This window comes from Condylostylus longicornis, unplaced genomic scaffold (genome assembly GCF_029603195.1).
Source record: "Condylostylus longicornis isolate FDR11 unplaced genomic scaffold, ASM2960319v2 ptg000137l, whole genome shotgun sequence".
Lineage (NCBI taxonomy): Eukaryota > Metazoa > Arthropoda > Insecta > Diptera > Dolichopodidae > Condylostylus > Condylostylus longicornis.
In genome coordinates, this window is record NW_026578105.1 from 593,968 (window position 1) to 614,409 (window position 20,442).

General features: G+C 22.4%; 3 protein-coding genes across 3 annotated transcripts in view; 1 reads left to right on the forward strand and 2 right to left on the reverse strand.

Annotated features, from left to right (window-relative positions):
• LOC129615571 (sprouty-related, EVH1 domain-containing protein 1) overlaps window positions 1-14,132 on the reverse strand; it is a 37,130-nt gene extending 22,998 nt beyond the window's left edge. Inside the window, exon 1 of the mRNA XM_055530827.1 lies at window positions 13,744-14,132. Within this exon, the coding sequence (XP_055386802.1) occupies window positions 13,744-13,763 (20 nt within the window). The 5' untranslated portion in view covers window positions 13,764-14,132. The remainder of the gene's footprint in view (window positions 1-13,743) is intronic.
• A 1,267-nt stretch (window positions 14,133-15,399) lies between these two features.
• On the forward strand, window positions 15,400-18,249 carry LOC129615544 (eukaryotic translation initiation factor 3 subunit B). The gene is made up of 4 exons (XM_055530782.1): window positions 15,400-15,611; window positions 15,796-16,111; window positions 16,170-17,719; window positions 17,784-18,249. Exons 1-4 carry the CDS (start codon window positions 15,497-15,499, stop codon window positions 17,870-17,872), a joined length of 2,070 nt encoding a protein of 689 aa, XP_055386757.1. The 5' UTR covers window positions 15,400-15,496; the 3' UTR covers window positions 17,873-18,249.
• A 230-nt stretch (window positions 18,250-18,479) lies between these two features.
• On the reverse strand, window positions 18,480-19,962 carry LOC129615545 (uncharacterized). Its single transcript, XM_055530783.1, has 3 exons — window positions 19,694-19,962; window positions 19,034-19,157; window positions 18,480-18,931 (listed from the first exon to the last, which is right to left on the reverse strand). Exons 1-3 carry the CDS (start codon window positions 19,827-19,829, stop codon window positions 18,532-18,534), a joined length of 660 nt encoding a protein of 219 aa, XP_055386758.1. The 5' UTR covers window positions 19,830-19,962; the 3' UTR covers window positions 18,480-18,531.
• Window positions 19,963-20,442: the final 480 nt, after the last annotated feature.

The window sequence follows — 20,442 nt, forward strand, 5'->3', positions numbered from 1 at the left end:
TAAAATTTAAATTGCTAGTCGCCGCGCCGCAGCAGTATACATATGTATGAACATACATATATAAATTCATATAAGTATAATGATTGTACCTACATATGTAAGTATTTTATCTATAAATATTTTCATATTTATATGCATGTTCATATATATATATGTATATACATATAATATATTCATTAATATATTATGTACTTACTGCATGCAGTTTTTATTTTATTGATGATGACCTGATTTTTTTGTTATTTTCTTTTTTTGTATGTTTTCATTTTGTTTTTAAATTTGTACATTTGTAATTTTGCTTTTTTTTTGGTTTGGTTGAATCATCCATTCTTTAAATAGAATTTTTCTTTTACATTTTATTTCCTTTTTCTTTTTGGAGAAAAAAAAATATATAGAATTATATCCACACGTATGCACATATTTTCTATGCACGCTTATATTCACATACACTTACACATATGCATATATTATGTGCAAAATAAATTCATTAAGTAAAAAAAAAAAAAACAACAGAACTGGAAAAAAAAATTGAATTTGTTCAAAAAAAAATTTTATGTTACAATAAAAACATTTTGTCGTAAAATACAGTTTTATATTTTTATACTTTCATAATATAAATTTAAATAATATTCACATGTACATATACGTATATGTATGTAAGCACATTAAATGTGTTATACATTCTATTCCATTGATTGCTATTCACATATAAATTATGTATATGCAATCGAAATACAAACACACTAAAAATTTGAAACATTCTGAATGAAAATATTTTTTATTTAATTTTCGTCGAAAAATATTTTCTTTATTTAGTGAATATTATTCGAAAAATATTTGTTTTTAATAAGTAACAAAAATGAAAATTATTATATTAATAAATTTCAATACAAATCAAATTTTTATATTGCAAAAATACATATAGAGTTTTATTAAAAATTTTTGAATGTGAAAAAAAAGTATAGAAAGCGCTTCAAAAAAAAATTATGCTCTTTTATAAACTTTCTGAATTAAGCGTTACAAGTTTATAGCGAATTTCACATTTTCCGATCATAAACTACGTTTTTTTTTTACTTGATTTTGCTTTTTTTCTGCATAAACTTTAATAAGGTTGTTAAATTTGAAGATAAATTGTCAAAGGTTAACATTATATGCAAATATCAAAACATTCGACTTTGATAACATAAATTTGAAATTCGTTCTATAATGTAAAAAAAGTACTTTGCAAACTTTTTATATTGCAGCACTCAAGTAAAAAAAGCAGAAGTTTCAAAAAATGTTCAAAATGCTGCTTAAAAATTGATTATTTTACAATATGAAAGACAAGGACAATTTCAAGAAAAGAAAACCTTATTAGAAATTTTTTATTGTGTGAATGAACTCTTTTACAAAGCTTTACCTAAATAATAAAAAATTCGCCTTTGTTAATTAAAAAATCAATTTAAAATTCATGAAGCTAAAAATTTATGTAATAAAGAATAGTTTTCAAAATTTATTTTTTCAATTGCTACTTACAAAACACCAAAAATTTAAAACATATTGGACAATTAATCAAATAAAATTGAAAAAAAAAAAGAAAATAAATTTTTTTAACACCTCAAAATCAATATAAATATAGACTTTAATTAATTACAATTTTCAATATTTACAAAATATTATTAATCATTCATAAAAATTCATTTAAAAATTGTTTAATCAGTTGCTTTTTTGTTGATTTCTTATTAGGCTAGGTTAGTTATCATTGTATTTTTTATTGATCGCTGAAAATTCAATGTCATTCATTACATGAATGTAGATAATTATTCATATATATATACAAAGTATATATGTATATATACGAATATTAAAGTATATAAAAAAAGTATAAGTTGATGTCATTCATAAAATTATTTAAATTTGTCTCTTTTTTTTTTCTTTTTTACTTATAAAAATTTTATTTCACTTAGCTTAGTTAAGTACTAATTTTTACTACATGTGTATGCATATATAGTATATATATGTGTATATATATAGTAAAGAATTTTTTACATGAACATTGCATTTTATTTAAAATAAGTAATACAAATAATAAAATAATTTTTCTTTTGTTTTAGCTATGAATTGTACATTAAATTTCGTAAGTTAATCAAGAACAAGTAAATTTGTATTTTGAACAGTATGATTTTATAACATTTAAACATAGTGTACAACGTTCGGAAATACGTTTTCAATATTCATTTTTTTATTTTCTGTAAAAATATTAGTGAAATGCTGAAATTTCAAAATTTCAAATATAATTTATACAAACATTAAAAAAAACAATAAAAATCATTGCTTAGGCAATTACGAATAATATGAGTGTATGTCATAAGTTTTTTTTAAAAATCAGTATATGACAATAAGTATACGAGTATATATATATACGAAAACTGCGCTATATTTGTTTTCATAAACAAATGTTATTAACTAAATTTGCTCATGAACAATGCAAATTTTTCGAAATATAGCGAAATTTGTATGAGTAGCATAATCAAATCGTTTTAACTGTTCGACTTTTATATAGAATAGTTGAAAATATATTGCATATTAATCACGTTATGTTTTTGCAGTATTCCGTTTCACAGATATTGTTTTGTAGTATTGCGTTTATGAAAAGGTCTTATATTATTTAAAGTGAAATTAACTATACTATTTGTTATTGCATATAAAATAGTTAAATATGTAAAAAATTTTGTTATTAAATCATAATTAAAATATTAAAATAAAAATATCATTTATGTATATACATATATATATATGTATGTATTTGCTTTTCATAAATTCCTTTCCCTTAAAAATTTTATTTTATTTTTTATGTTTTTTAAAAAAAGAGAAAAAATTGTTGCTTTTTTTCTTTGTAGAAACAAGTTTAATACATTTACATAACTTATACATATGTATATGTACAAAATGATCCTTTTTTTTAAAATTTTGTTTTTTCATGCGCCGCTTATTGAAAATATTTAAGTATAAATGTATATGTATAAATGTGAGTATACAAGATATTTTTTGTTTATCAATGTTAATTTGAATGTAAAATAATTTTTAAAAATTTTAATTTTTAATTTTAAATAAAAATTCTACTTAAAATTCAATTTAATTTAAATATTTCAAAATTCAGTTTATATAAAATGAAAATGAAAAAAAAAATATGAGTAAATTTTTTATACTACATAAAAAATTTTTATTTTAAATGAAGGTCAATGTAAAAAAATAGTAAGAAGAAAATAAAAAGACTATTAAATAATACACAAATGTACATAAACATATATATGTATATATATTTTATATATACATACATACACATGTATATATGCATTTATAATCATTCGCATGTGTAAAAATATATATTTGTTCTTTTATCAGAAAAATTTTCTTTTATATTTTGCATTTATCCTTAATGGTATATTTGTATTTGTTTGAAAAACACACCTACATTATTTAAAAAATATTTTTCTCAAACATATTCATTTTGTTATACTGTCGTCGCTTTTCCGATTAAAAAAAAAAATAATTGAGACAACAAAGAATATTTATTTATTTTAAATTTATAAGAATAAAATTAATTGGAATTAATTGTTATAACTTAGTAAATTAGGTGTTTAAGAAATGCAAATTTTAAAATTTTTATTAACTTTTCTATTTATTTAATATTTGTATTTAATAATTATTAAATAATTAAAAACAAAAAGAAGAAAATCAGCTTTGATAAAGTGCGTATGTAGCGCACGAAATATATTAGCGAAAAATAAAAGTATTTTATTCCGAATAAAAGGAAGTTTTCTTTTCACACCAATAAAAAAAAAAAAAATTAAAAACAATTATTGTTAAATAGTTGTTCAATTTCAAATTTCTTTTTTTAAATTAAAAATTCAATAATGAAATTAGAAAATGAATGTTAAAAATTTGTTTAATTCTGATAAATATTTTATATACAATGTTAATAACAAAAAAATTTTTACAATATGCAGAATGAAACCTAACCAAAACTCTTTTAAAGTCGATGAAAATCCTTGTAAGATATTTTGTAAGTAACCCAGTTTATTATGCTGTATAACAAAAAAAAAAAATTAATCAATTATTATTTTTGAAATGTTAATTAATTACTTAAAAATAGCAAATAAATTCATAAAGAAATAGCTATACTAAAATAATTATGTTTGTTAAAAATTTTCACTAAGTAACTAAAGCTTTACTTGCATATGTAATCATAATTCACACAAATACATTCATATAATGATTTTGAAAAACAAAAGTTCTTATATTTTGTGAGAAAGAGAAAAATATATGTAAGTATAAAAATATTTTAAAATACACAAAAATTCAAAATAACAAAAAAAAAAATATATAATTGAGAGAAATACATTCATACTTGATAATAAAATATAATCAAGGGAGAGTGCGTATAAAAACAGTAAAATGAAGGAGAGAATGAAATATTTTTATGTGAATGAAACCATAGCATTCATTGATTAAATAGAAAATCCTTCAAAAAGCTTTAAAAAAACTGACGAAGAAGAAAAACAGAAAAAGAAAAATTAAAATAAAAATCCTTATAATGTTTAGTTTATTTCATTTTTAGAAAAATTTTATTGTATTTCTTACTTTTTTTTATAATTCAAGAATTTTAACAATTTTAAGTTTTTCTGTTATATTTATGGATTGTATATCTTTTGATAATCCAATTTTAATATGTACACTGAATCTTATAATATGCAAATATGTGCATATTGAATATAAGTATGCAATTTTTAATTTAGTATAGATATTTTTTTAATTTTATTTATATAATTTTGAATATACCTATGTATGTATATTGATTTCAATATCATATGAAATTTACTTATGAACTCTTTGAATTCAAAGATAAAACAATGGAAATTTGTATGAATTTTGAATTCTGTGACTTAAATTGCAAACTAAGCATATTTGACATTAACATTTGTAAAAAATCAAGTGTGAATATCGAAAAAAAAAAACAGAGATACGAAAAAAAAGAACAGCAACAAAAATATATAGTTAGCAATAAATTTTCTCTTTTTATAATTTTAAACTTAAAAATTTATGGCTAACTGCATTTCAGTACCATGATTTTATGCATACCTGTAAAAAAAAAATAATTCTTATTCATTCATTATTCATTTACTAATGGAATTTTTTAATACTTAATATATAAGAACAAAATACAATTTGTTAAAACGGAATGTTAAACGGAATTTGTTGAAAAACGGAAAGTACTAGTACCCCTGCGGCTAGAGCAGTAGTGAAATTTGCTACTGAATAAAAACAATGTGATTACTTACTTATTTCATTTTTTATTCTTTGGTAATTTTCTTAAGACTAACTTAATTAATATAATAAGTGTACTTAAATATATTGAGAGAAATTATGATGAATAAGACATTTTATCGTTAGATAACAATAGAATTCTAATGTTGAATTCTTTCGCTTGCATATCAAGTGCATGTAGTTGGCTCTTATATATAATAGATTTTATATATTAAACTAGATTTTTGCTAATACAAAAGTTATATTATTGTAAAGTAATAAAATGTGAACACGATAAATAATTACAAGCTATAAGTAGTTAAAATCGCAACATAAAAATGCAGTTTTCCCGAAAAAAAAAAAACATAATTTAAAATTGTAATCTAATTTTTTTAATTATTTCAGTTACTTTATACTTGTGACATTTCAAATAAATTTCAAGCATCTTTAGAAACATTTTGTTAACACATCTAAATTTTTACCTATTTAGTAATAATAGAAAAATAGAAACAAACGAGTTAGATATGAAATGAAAAACTAATATGATTGATTGTTTTTAACTCATTGTAATGTTTATATTTGTGGAACAAATATATACATATAAAAATAAATAAACACATACAAAAATATGCAAGCATACGCTATATAACATATATACAAATTTGAATGTGTATGAAATGATGAAAAAAAATGTATCGTTCAACTCCCCCTGGGAGATTTTCAGTATTATTTTATGAATGATTTTTTTTTTCTCTTTTATTGTTTAATTTTTTGTTTTTATTTTCTTTTATACACACATATATAACAAAAATACATATATATATTTTTTGGCTTATAATAGTGGTGCCTCTATCAAAGTTTTTATGCTAAGTATTTTCATTCTGTTTTTCCCGTTTTTTATGTTTTCTTATTTATTTTGTTTTTAATTTCAATTATTGTTTCGGTTTATAGATATAAAAAAAAAAACAAATTTTATAATATTCTGTTATACAAATATATACGTGTATGTACAATATTTATATTAAAAAAAAAGATTATAAATAAATTTGTTTTCTATTTTCGAAAAAAAAAAATAAATAAATAAAAAATAACCAAATGAATGAAAATTCATTTTTTCTTTTTTCAGTTTGTAGTATTTTTCTTTTCGCAGTAAGTATAAGAAAAAAATAATATAAAATTCAAGTATAAGTTTCGAATAACTAAAAATATTTACGCTATTGTTTTTCAATCATGCAATGAATTCGTTATAATACTCGCTTATCATTAATTACTTATTTCTTATTGAATTTAATAAATATTATATAGAGATTAAAAAAATTCTCAAGTTCAGATATGTATTAAAAAAATTTATTTAGGTATAAGTAGGCTAAAATGCATCAAAAATGATGTAAGCGTTTATTACATAACTGAATGAATACTTATAAAGAATATTCAAGATTAAAATTATAATACTCGTAAAAAAAATTTTATAATAAAATTTCGATAATCCAGACACAGTTAAGTAAGTAAATAATATTGAAACGTTAGCCAAAATAAATCTAAAGTACAAATATGTATAACAAATACTTATATTTGATTTGACCACAAAATTATTTAAATTAATAAAAATTAAAAATAAAATAAATACATTTAAAAGAAATTTAATGAATGTCTTCAGTAAAATAAACAAAATTGTATATAAATAAAATAAATAAATTTGTATTAAATTTATATTTTTCTATTTCAAGGTGCAAATAAACAAAAAGTTCATTAATTTGCCGAAAATAAAGAACAGTGAGTGCAATACAGTTTCGTGATTTTGAAAATGAAAATATTATGAGACAGCAGTGAATAAATATAGAATTAAAAATTGGGTTTCTTTTTTTATGTTTTTTAGAAAATAAACCTATTTCAAAAAAAAATTATGAAGCGAACTGCATACTTCTTCTGCACAAAAGAACTGAAAATTACAAAGAATGAATTTACTTCCATCATTCAAAAATAAGTATTTCCCGTAAAATTTATAAAAAATTTTATACTTGAAATTGAGTATCCAAATATAATTTATAAAATAAAATAATTCTATAGTGGACGAATAGCTCTTTCATAGTAAATTTCACCTATGGTTATAATATTGTATTACTAATTATATTTCGCTTTGTTTTCTCATTTTTAGCAGATAATGTATCTATTTTTAATTTTTTATTTATCATCAATTTGATGCCTATTATAGTATAACATATATATATATATATATATATATATATATATTGTTTATCTCATACTTTTGCACTTAATTAATTAAGTAAATATTCTTATAATATATAACAATATGTGTATATGTATTTATATATAAAATAATTTATTTATGATTTTAAAACGGAAGTTAAGTTCAAGTACGCTATATATATAAGAGAAATATAAAATGAATAAAACAGCATTTCAATTAAAACTATATATCTGCACGTATATACTTACAAAAATGTGTTATAAATGAGTTTAAATAAGTATATACGTATATAAGAATAAAATATAAGATGGTACAACAAAATAATTACTTTTAAATCGATTTCAATTAAAATGAATTAAAAAGGTTTTTTTATTTTGTTTTTTTTTTAATAGCAAACACATTAATTATTAAATTGATTAAAGTGTTAAAATTTTAAATGAAAACAAATTTGTTTTAATTATATTATATAACTAATATGATCTCCAATATTAATTAATAACTAAAGAGTTATATTATAATTTCAAAAATTTATTTAAATTATTCTATTTTTTTTTAAATAGGAAAATTGCAAGCTATAGTGTAAATACATTTTAACATGGGCACTTTTGAAGGAAATTACAGCAGCAGGTGCTAAAATGATTACCTCACATAATAAAAGAGTACCCATAATTAAAATACATATAAGTATTATATCTAAATAAATTTTTGATTTTAAATGAATGTGGTTCTGAATGGACAAATTGTTCTGTAAAAGGATTCTGTGAGATATTTAGGGCTATATATATAGTTGGACGAAAAATTAAAATTTGACATTCAGAATTTAAGCGTTGTGATATATGAAGAATATGCATAAATTGTCGTTGGCCAATAGAATGATTTTCAAAATAAGTTTTCAAAGAGTGATGTTGTATGGTAGCTATACCAGATCTTTGAGATCTAGTTAATAATTATTAATAAGTTACAGGATTAACAAAATAAAATTTTAACTCTTAATTTTATGTTATCTTCTTAAAATAATAATTCAATATAATATTGCAGACATACGTTATAAAGGCATTTTTCAAGGATGTTTTAAGCTGATGTTGTAGATTTTATCTTATAAATTGTCAAAGCTTTTGTTCAAATTTTATGTTGTACCAAAAACATTGTTTATTTTTTTTAAATCTAATCCTAATTACGTGCATACTATACATCCTTAATGCATAGGATACTTGTCTATATCTCATGAAAATTCTGTTTTGTAATTGCTATCAAAAGTTTAGTTTCCTGGTATTCGAAATTTGAAATTTTAATATTTTTTACATATTTAATAAATTTTAAGATTTTTTTGTTTATCTCTTAGGTATATGTTTTGCTTTTATATTTTTTTTTTATTTTCAATTATTAAATTCATACATGTATAATGTATGTAAAAATAATATACTCATTATTTTTTCCATAAAAAAAAATTTTAATTATTTTTGTTATAAATATATTTAACTATATTTTTTAATTATTGTATTTTGATATAAGAGAGTAAGTACACAATGACATATTTTTTTGCGAATTTAAACATACATTTAACTTACATTTAATGTTTATATATATATATATATAGATTTGTGTATATAGCTAATATTTTGATATGTAGTTGTGAATAAATATTTCTATTTAGCACAAACACATAAATGTAAGTAATATCAACATAAATTTATATTCAAACATTTTGCATACTTTAAGGCTAAAATAGAAAAATTTCCTTTTAAATTTAAATAAATAAAATTATTTAAGCATTTAAGTTTCAATTTTATTATTAGTACAAAAAAAAACATTGATAATGAATTTTCATCGCTAAATTTTCTGATACCTATTAAGTGCACAAAGAAATTTTAAGAGTTGCGCAGACTTTCTATTTTAATTAAGAATTATTAAAGAGGAAAAAGCAAAAAATTAATTTAAAAAAATATTAATTATTTTTTATTTATTAAATAATTAATTTATAAAATAATTATTTAAAATATTTATTGTAATATTTTAAAATGAATATTTTTATTTTAAAATCCTTTTTTATATTTTGTGTGAATTTTCGAGGATTTTTTATTTCTCTTTTTTTTTTTCCTTTTTTTTTTTACAATTTCTGACAGAACAAATAATTTTGATTTTTGATTCAGTTTTTTTTCTTTGCACACAATAAAATGATTTTAATACATATATGTATCAGTGTATATACACGAAGTATGTGTGAATATGTGTGTGTCAATATAATATTATTAATAAGTAAATTTTTATTAAAACCTATATGCCTATATATTTAATATACAAGAAGTATCAATATTTTGTATATAAGTATATAAATATAATTATGTGTGTAAGTATAATAATTCAATATATTAAATATTTTGAAAATGAATTACTAAAACTTTAGAAAATACTAAGTAGTTACTAATATTTTGTAAAATTGATTTTTTTTCTTAATTAACTAAAATTTAACATTAGATATGAAAAATATATTTTGTAAACAAACACATATTCCTATCGTACCTCATAATTTTAACCCAAAAATAAAATTTCACAAAAGTATTTCAAGAATTTTTCTTTATATTTTTCATTCATATTTCTTTTTTCGATTGTATTTGAGATACAATCTTGAAATAAATTTAAAATTAAAGAAAATTTAGTGCGTTTTTTATATTCACATATATTTATGAGATTATGACAAAAAAAAATGTTTATCATAAACAGCTTTCCAAATTTATTTTAAACCATTAACGTTAAGTTACAATATACTGTGTATAAGAATATGTAGTTCATATAATGAAAGCATAATTTTATATATATATATATATATATATATATATATACTTATATATATATATTATACATCCAGATTTTGCATGTAATAGAATTTTGCATGGGAAAAGGAAAAAAAACTAACAAAAGAAAGTGTTAATTGTTAACACTAAGTATAATAACAATGTATTAAATAATAAAAAATGTATTAAATATAATTCAAATAGTTGTGATTTGAAAGATTAGTTATAATTTTTTCGAAATGGAAAGTTATTAAGTGTAAAAAGAATTTTTATACTACACGAATACTGTATAATACTACATAATGTAAAAGTAAATTTAAATTATTCATGTTTTATTACTTTCTTGCGCCAAAAATTATGCAACACAATTCCATAAATTATTTATGTATATTTATACACATAATGCCATTTTTAACACCTTTCGATCGAATTTTTAATCTGAATAATATATATACACTATTTTTTCTTAAAATAGATCAAACATACCTAGATTAAGCAAATAGATTTAGATAAAATGAAAATTGAAGTATTTCTCATAGAATTTTGCTAATTTAAACTAACTTAAAAGATAAGTTAAAATAATTTAAAACTTGCAGTAAGGGCACAAAATATTCAAAAATACATTATTAAATTATTATTATCCTAGGATTGTATCAGTTTATAAAATAATTTAAAAAGTACGAATCAAAAATTTCATTGACAGAAATATTTTGTAACACATGTAAATAAGTAAATATGTAAATATGGATTTGTGTATCAAAGGATGTTTAAGAATACAGGAATGTATATTTGGCAATGTATGCACTTACTTTCATGTGTGTGTGTATGTATAACACGTTTGAAACTGAAAATCTTTTATCACATTTATACACATGTACAATATAAAGTATACATATATATATATATGTATAAATTCAATTTTTTCCCTTTTTTTTTATCAGACGCAAAACAAAAATTTTCTAATTTGCAAATTAATAATATGAAATTCATGAAAAATTTAAATTATTTTAAAACAGTAAAATACACCTAAAATTTTATTAAATTTTAAAAGGGTGGATTTTTTTAATTTTTTTAAAATATTAGCAAAATTTAAAATGGAAAAAATTTAGATACAAAAACAACGATGAAAAAATATTAAGAAAAAAAAAACGAAAAATGACTTGCGCACTCCGAATTAAAAAAAAAATATATTTTTTTGCGATATTTTAAAAGTCAAGCATTTTGAAACTTTAGCTTTAAAAACAGCAACAAATATTAAAATATAGATTAGGAATACAATAACCACACAAGTATACTTGGCTCTTTTTTTCATATACACAGATGCATTGATCATTAATTAATTTTTTTTTTTTTTAATTGTGCTAAATACTTAATGTTAATATTGTGTCTCAATTTTTACATTCAGTAATCTTAAATTTCTAATAATTGATTTCTTGTTTAAAGTACCGAACTATTTTAGCGAACTAAAAAATTTAGTTGTGAATCCTATCATATCTTGTTGCACATATAAGTATATGCAAGTGTATTTATTTTATTACTTATTTATTTGAAAATCGATTGATTAGTAAAAGAAAAATAACTAAAAAAAAATTGATTAAAAATTTAATAATTAATTTTTTTAATTGAACTCTTTAAAAAATAATGTCAAATTTTACTATTTATAAATACTTAACTAGTGTTTTAATTTTGTTAAATTTATTGTTAACTAAAAAAAAACAGAATTTTACAAAAGCCTAAAATAATTGATTTGCCAGCACATTAATTGAATATTTTAATGTAATGTAAGTATAAGATAATTAAATACAAAATTTAATTATATTTATACATACATCCATATATTACAATAACTAAAATTATTTGTTGATTGATAACTTTTAATGTTAAAATATTAATATCAATAAATAAATAAACTGCATTTTTTCACTTAATAAGTATATACTTGCAACTCTACCTATACTAACAAGTCTATCTAATGCTAATGCCTATATCTGCCTATAAATCAAATTGTTTAAAATAATTAAAATTAAAAAGTAAATTTAATAAATGTTAATAAAACAAAACTAAACAGTTTAGTGAATACATATAAGATTCTTTGCATGCTTATCTAACAAAGGTAGGTGTACGCATATTTCGAAACTATCGTGGCCAAGTATTTGTAAGTAATTTTGATATACGTAGGTACTTTGTACTTTTAATGATCATTTTTTCATTCAAAAGTCTAGTACCTACTTACTTAATTACTTAAATTTTAGAAATTAAATTTTTCTTGTTCAGAACAAAGTTATTAAAAAAAAAACTTTTTTTTTATTCAAATTTCAAATTTTTAGTGCAGATTTGCGCAATGTCCATTAATAAAAATAATATAACTTTTTTTTTTGCTGTTCCCCATTCTATTTTCTCTTTTTTTCTTTTTGTTTTTTTTTTTCTTTTCAATTCAGTTCAGTTCAGACAATTTCTACATTATTTCATACAAATGTAATTTAATGATGTTATATATAGAAAACATAGAGGAGTAGAAAAATTGTGAATTAAATCGCCTTGAAAAAAAATACATATTCTCAACAAAGAAATATTGTAGGTACCCATGTACCTCTATATAGCTGTTTAATAAATATATATATATATATATATATATATATATATATATATATATATATATATATATATATATATATATATATATATATATATATATACATATTCTAAAACGAAATATAAATTTATATACAAAATATTTTATTATATGTTTATGTACCTATAATAATATAAAATAATATATACGAATGTATGTATGTATTTTAGTTAAAAATTGAGCAAGGTTAAATATTTTCCTGAATGGACAAACTGGCTACATTAAAATAAAAAAAAATGATAAATAAAATATTAAAATAAGAATGAATTTTCAAAAAAAAAAAAAAGGAATTTAGCTATGAATTAAATATTTGGTTATTTTCAAATTATAATCAGATGTCGTTGCGATAATAAAACTATAATAGAAAAAAATAATATTATTACTTAAAAATATTTTCGTAATAAAATTTCAATTTTTGTAACATTTTTTTTTTCATTTTCCAACTCTGGTTTGGTGCCTTGAATCTCATGGAAAATATTGTTTGTAGTTTTAGTCTAATATTATTCTTTGTTTTTTTTTTTTGTTTTAAGAATCCATTAAGTAGGAAGGTAGGGTAGGAATTTGAAAAAATTTTTTCTTGTTTTTGGAATTTGAAAAATTAATTTTCTTCAACCAATTTTGTTTTTCATTAAAGAGATAATATGTACGTTTTTTTAATGATCATTGTGCCTAACATACAAAAAAAAATTTCCTAGGGTAGGTATGTAGGTACTGCTTAACATTGGGTGTCTAGGTAGGTACAAAGACAAAAAGAAAATTGTTTTTTAAAAGTACAATTTAAAGTATTAAATAATTTTTTTTTCTTTGTCGGCAATATTGCTTACCTTTCATGTCCCTCTGTCATGATTTGTTATAACAAACCTAATTTTATATCGTGATACGACAAATTTCACCATTTTTGGAGCATAAAGACATCAGCTAATTAAAATTTTCAATCAGCGAATTTATTGTTGACCTTTTCCGTTGTGTTACTTTTATATTATATATTTAATAAATTAAATTTTAATTTCATCAAACTCATATACAGATATAGTCGCAACGAAAAAAAAATATTCGTCAATTTTTTTTTTTTAATATAATTGTAAAATTAGAATATTAAAATATTTATTCATAAATGGCATATAAATCATATTCTAACAAAATAATTACAAAATATTCTGAACAAAATTTAGATTTTATTTATAAAAAATATTTTTCTTTTCCTTTTTACGATTTAAAAAAATGTATAGGAATTTTCTTTTTTTGCAAACTTATTTTTTATTAGAATTTGTTTTTTTTTTTTTTTTGAAAATTTGATGTAGTTTCTACGCATGTAGAGAATTTTTTCACATTTTTTTTTCCAGAAATGCTTTCCTTTTTTCATAAATTTTCTTTGATTAATAAATAAATTTTCTTTTAATTATATCACGCTAAAATAATTTTAATTTAAATATTTTCTTTCATTTATTATCTAAATATATAAATAATTAATTATAATTTTTATACAATATTTATTTTCACTATTATTCTTCACAAAAAAATTTTAACTCTTGAAAAAAAAAAATTTTTTTTTGTATATACCTAAATGAATTTTTATTTTAACCTACGCAACTTTACATCACGAAAGAATATTGAAGATTGACGATTCAATTTCAGAATATGTCAAATTCTCAAATATCAAAATGAAAATTTGAAATTATGTGTGTGTATATTTGAGATTTTGCCATTTTAGCTTCTACTCCGGTAATCCGGTATGACATTTATGACGTTTTCGAAAACTACTTTATCGATTAATTTTGTATGAAAACGGGGTTCAAATCGAAACACAAAATGCGAATTACCTAGTATGTATTATAACGAGACAATTACGATTAGTCATTGTACAAACATCTATTCCTATTTTTCACAATACAAAAGTATTTTTCATATAGAAATTTGTATAAATGTAAACGCTTTTTGACATCAGACTTTGTGGGACGGAAAAAAAATACAAATTACTCTATCTAGTGCATACAGTAATTCCTGATTATAGATCAGCTGATTTTTATTTTTACATTTTGACATAATATGCTCAAATTATAACAGAAAATTCGTGTTACTGTTGGTTAGAAAAACTCAGAAAAAAAATATTTTCAACGCGTAACCATTAAAATTGCACAATCTGTCTTCCAACAATTAAATGACAATTTATTTCTTGTATATTGCTTATAGAATCGATGCATTTGTGAAATGTGAATTCATTAAGGTCATTATAATATTGATCGCAGATAGAAGACGTAGTCATGCAAAAAAAATCTCTTAAAAACAATATACGAGAAGAATATTATATTGCAATTGTGCATGTTATCCAATATGTTGTGGTTTGATCAGTCAGTATTGGTGTACTTTTCTGATTGAGTGAACTCCTTACAACTTTTTAACGTCATTTTTAAATTGCATAATACTTTACATTTTTGCTAATGTGTCAAGTAAGTGACGTTTATAAATGTCAACTTTTCTACTATAGTGCTAATATACTTTCTTTTTGGTGATGTTCACTTTTTTGTAAGTACCAATAAGCGCATAAAGTAGTGACGGCAATAAATAAAAAAAACTGAAATGGCCAAGAAGAAAAACGAAGAATATTCAGGAGAAAGTGGAGACGATGCGGATTATGGTGAAGAACCCAATTTTGATGATCCTGAAGATTTTGTAGATGATGTTAGTGACGAAGGTAAGAAAATTATTCGAAATTTACTCACAGCCATGCTGGCATCTTGCTTTTAAATCTACTGTATGAAATACTATGCTAACTTAACCTCAACTTGTCAGAAAAATATACATAAGCAAAATTATAAATCAAATATATAAAAATATTTAGAATTAAAAAACTAACAAATTGTTTAATTAAAATTTAGAATTGTTGGGTGATTTATTGAGTAAAAGGCCATGTGAAACTGATGGTATGGAAAATGTTGTTGTTGTCGATAATATACCGAAGGTTGCACCAGCCCGACAAGAAAAATTAAAGACGGTCATAGATAAACTATTTTCCACATTTGGTGAAATAGTCAACACTTATTATCCTTTAGATGAAGAAGAAAATACAAAAGGATATGCATTTTTGGAATATAAAAATTCGCAAAATGCCGAAACAGCTCAGAAACAATTGAATAATCATAGATTAGACAAAAGTTATACATTTTCTGTCAATCTTTTTACTGATTTGGCGAAGTATATTTATTACTGAAATATTAATTGAAAACTTCTCAAAATACATATGTTCTTACAGATATGAAAATGTACCAGAAGAATGGGAGCCCCCAAAGCCACAACCTAATAAAATACAAAACGATTTGTACAATTTCCTGTTGGAACCAGATGCATACGATCAATATTGTGTAGCAGCCGAAACTGCGCCAAATTCTGTTCAGGTTCAATTTTGGCAAAATACCTTACCAGAACCCACTGAATTAGAGTCGAGGGAAAGATTTACCGACACTTTTGTCAAATGGTCACCATTAGGAACTTATATAGTTACTTTTCATAAACCTGGTGTAGCTATTTGGGGTGGTACTGAATTTAACAAAATTAACAAGTTTCCTCATCCAGGAACCCAATTTGTTGACTTTTCTCCTTGCGAAAATTATTTAGTTACTTATGGACCCTTACCAAAAAATCAACAAAATATCATTATTTGGGATATACGGTCAGGTCAAGAAAAAAGATCCTTTGTATCTGAGAACATGTCATCTATGTCAATGTTCAAATGGTCTCATGATGATAAATACGTAGCTACAATGGGTACAAATGTTATTCATATCTATGAAACACCAAGCTTTTATTTATTAGATATGAAGTCAATCAAAATTCCGCAATTGATGAGTTTTAGTTGGTCTCCAACTGATAATATTATAGCTTATTGGGTAGCGGAAACAGAGCAAGTTCCTGCAAAAGTAGCATTAGTTTATATACCTAAAAGACGTGAAATAAGAACAGTAAATATCTTCAATGTCTCAGATTGTAAAATACATTGGCAAAAATCTGGTGATCACTTATGTGTCAAAGCTGACCGTTACACAAAAAAATCAAAAAAAGATAATGACGTAAAATATCTTGGTCCATATCATACATTTCAAATATTTGACATGCGAACAAAGGACGTCCCAGTTGATAGTGTGGATATAAAAGATTTGGTTTTGGCTTTTTCGTGGGAGCCTGTAGGCACAAAATGTGCCATAATACACGGAGAACAAAGCAACGCTTCCATAAGTTTTTATGAAGTTAAGAAAGGGCAACAACCAAATCTTATAAAAAAAATGGACAAAAAAACTTGTAGTCATCTCTTTTGGTCTCCTCGTGGACAATTTATAGTTCTGGCTAATTTGACTATGGGGACATTTGAATTTGTAGACACGAACAATGACTTTATAGTCATGGGTAGCGGGGATCATTTTAGAGCATCTGAAGTGGAATGGGATCCTACTGGAAGGTATGTTGTAACTGGTGTTAGTTCATGGAAAGTAAAGGAAGACACTGGTTATAATATGTGGTCGTTCCAAGGACGAATTGTTCGAAGAACAATGTTAAAAAATTTCGTTCAATTTTTATGGCGTCCAAGACCACCTTCTTTACTAACAGAGGCACAACAAAAAGAAATTAAGAAGAATTTGAAAAAGTATTATCCGCAATTCGAGAACAAAGATAGATTACGAATGACACGTGCTTCTAAAGAATTATTAGAAAAACGTGCACAATTAAGAGAACAATTTATGGAATATCGCAACAAAAGAATACAAGAATGGAAAGATCAGAAAAATAGGCGTTTACAACTAAGAAACCGTATGTTTTTTTGGAAATATTTTTTAAATGAGAAATTTTTATTTTTTTCTCTTTTTTTGTTTAGATATCGATACTGATACACTTGCCACAGAAGATGTTGAAGAGGAAATTGTTGAATTTTTGGTAAAAGAAGAATTAACAACTCTCGAGTAGTTCGCCAGCATTTTTATACCAATAATTTTTTTAATAAGCGACTTGCATATTTAAGATTTGATCTTCTTTAGTAGTCAAATATTATATAAGGAAGATCTACAATTAAAGGATACATACTTCAAAACATAAGATTTACGAATAATTTTTTGTAAGAATTTTTTTCAAAAGAAATAAATATAGGGGCATACATTGCGCATATTAATAATATACATATTTAAAGTTAATTTCAAGTTTTTACTTTAGTTTTATGGTCATTCAAATTTAGAAAAAATTAATTAGAATTCTTTTCAAGTTTTTAGTTAAAATTTCGAAAGTTTTAAATTAAATTTACTCAAATTTTTAACAATGAATTATAAAAGAATTATTCGATTTATGTATGCAATAAAATATGTAAAGAGAAAAAATTTGTAATTTTTTAATCAATTTCACTATGATTAGCAATCTATGAAAGGAAAAGGTATCAAGAAAATCCACGTAAATATTTTCACAAAAAAATAAATTAAAATTTCATTATCTTAAAAAGTAATAAATTCTAATTTATAAAATTGACGTGGTTCATTAAGTTAACTCTCAGTTTAAAGGACAGGTACATACTAAAAAAGTTACATTTAAAGTTAAGGATAAGATTTTATTTTTAACTGCAAACAGTGTTTGATACATCAATTTTTATTAATAATTATTTCGTCAGCTTTTTTTAAAATTTCTAATTGAAATAAAGATTTTTCTACAGAAGACATTTTATTCATTTTTGATGTAATTAACCGCATAAAACATGTATCTTCGTCGTTTTCTTCACTTTTTCGCATTTTTTTTTGCAGTTTATCTTGTATAGCTTTCAAAGTTTTTATAAAATCTAGTTGAAATGTTTCGTCATAAGGACTGACTTGTTCAATTTTTGATTGTGTCGCTTCGTTATCAGAAAAATCCGACGTATCTTGAACTTGCATATTGTCGGTACTATTCTGTATTTCACTTGTAATTTCTGTACAAAATTCATTATAAAATGATTTCACATCTTCTATTTCAGGTTCATCGCAATATATTTCATTTTTTGGAAATCTTTAATATAAAACTTACATTTATGTACATACATATGTAAAACAAACTTTATATTTTATACATATGCATGCATGTATCTAATATATATAATAAACATATTACCTCCTCCTCGGTTTTATATGTTTGTCGATAAAACTCATCGAACTTTGAAAATCAGATCCATCATATTTTAGCATTCTTTTAGATCTAACATACTTGTCACGGAGCCTTATCCATCTCTTTTTCGCTATAATAATGTTTGAAATTGATTATATTTGTTTAAAATGGTGAAAAAAAAGAAATAATCGCGTCAATTGATTGTTGCTAATTTTCGTAAGAGTAAAAATAAAAATTTGCATAATTCTTCGTCCCTTTCTTTAACTCTATGAAGTAACACCAAACTAAAGCTTAAAAACTGTTACTTGGATTGGAGACTTTTAATTATGATTGCAATTTTGTTTCATTTTTGCTTATTTTATACGATTTAAGTGAATTTAACCTTTATTTTGGATTTTTTTTCTTATTTCAAAACCAAAACAACTTGATCGCTTTTTCAGAGTTGTTTCAAAGGAGTTTAAAACACTAACATTCAAATCGGTTATTCTATATGCTGTCTTTCATTTCAAACTTTAGCAATTAGAAAAATTTAAAATAAGTGATTGATATAAATGATAAGATTAGTACACAATTATTTGTAACAAATATTTGAACATTGGAAGCATTATAGCGTATAAATCGACTTTAGCAATTATTCCTTTTTGCACAACTTTCAGTAAAATTCACCATCGCAATTGAATTCCCTTGATAACGTCATCCATATTCGGTCCCTTTCAGAAACATTGCTATAATTGAAATTTTTTTTATTATATAGCAAATCAAAATCTTTAACTCTTTCAATGAAATCTTCGTCGGTTTTCATTTCGATTCAATTTTATGCGTTCCGTGATCCGTCCGCAACTTACTTTAAATCCATTAACTTTTGATTCAATATGACATTTGACAATTAACATGGTTACAACACGTATCGAATACGTCAGTTGGCTAGGTAGTAAAAATTAAAATTAATATACATATTGTTAGGATGTAAGTACCAGATATTTTTGCATCAGCTGATAATATGTATAAAAGTAAAAAGACAATAATTTTTGTATTAACTATTTTCCAGCCGAATATAAGAAAAAAACACGGTAGGCTCGTCACCTACATAGTTATACTCACTGACGCAAGAAACTGGTTCATGGTTATCTACGATATCATGCGCCAGCTCTATGCTACTTCAGGCGTGAAACGATAAAAAAAAATACCCGTCTAAACCACTCAAGACAAATATGATTAAGTTTTAAATAAAACTTTAAAAGGAATAAAATTAGTTTTTTTGGTGTCGGTCCACAAATTCAGTGGTGTACATATAAATTAATAAACAAGTATTTTTTGACAAACGCATACCATATTAATTTAGCGGTTGACAGTCACTACCCACGAAAATTCAATGCAGTTTATTAAAATTAAATGTCATTCAACCCGTTAAAATC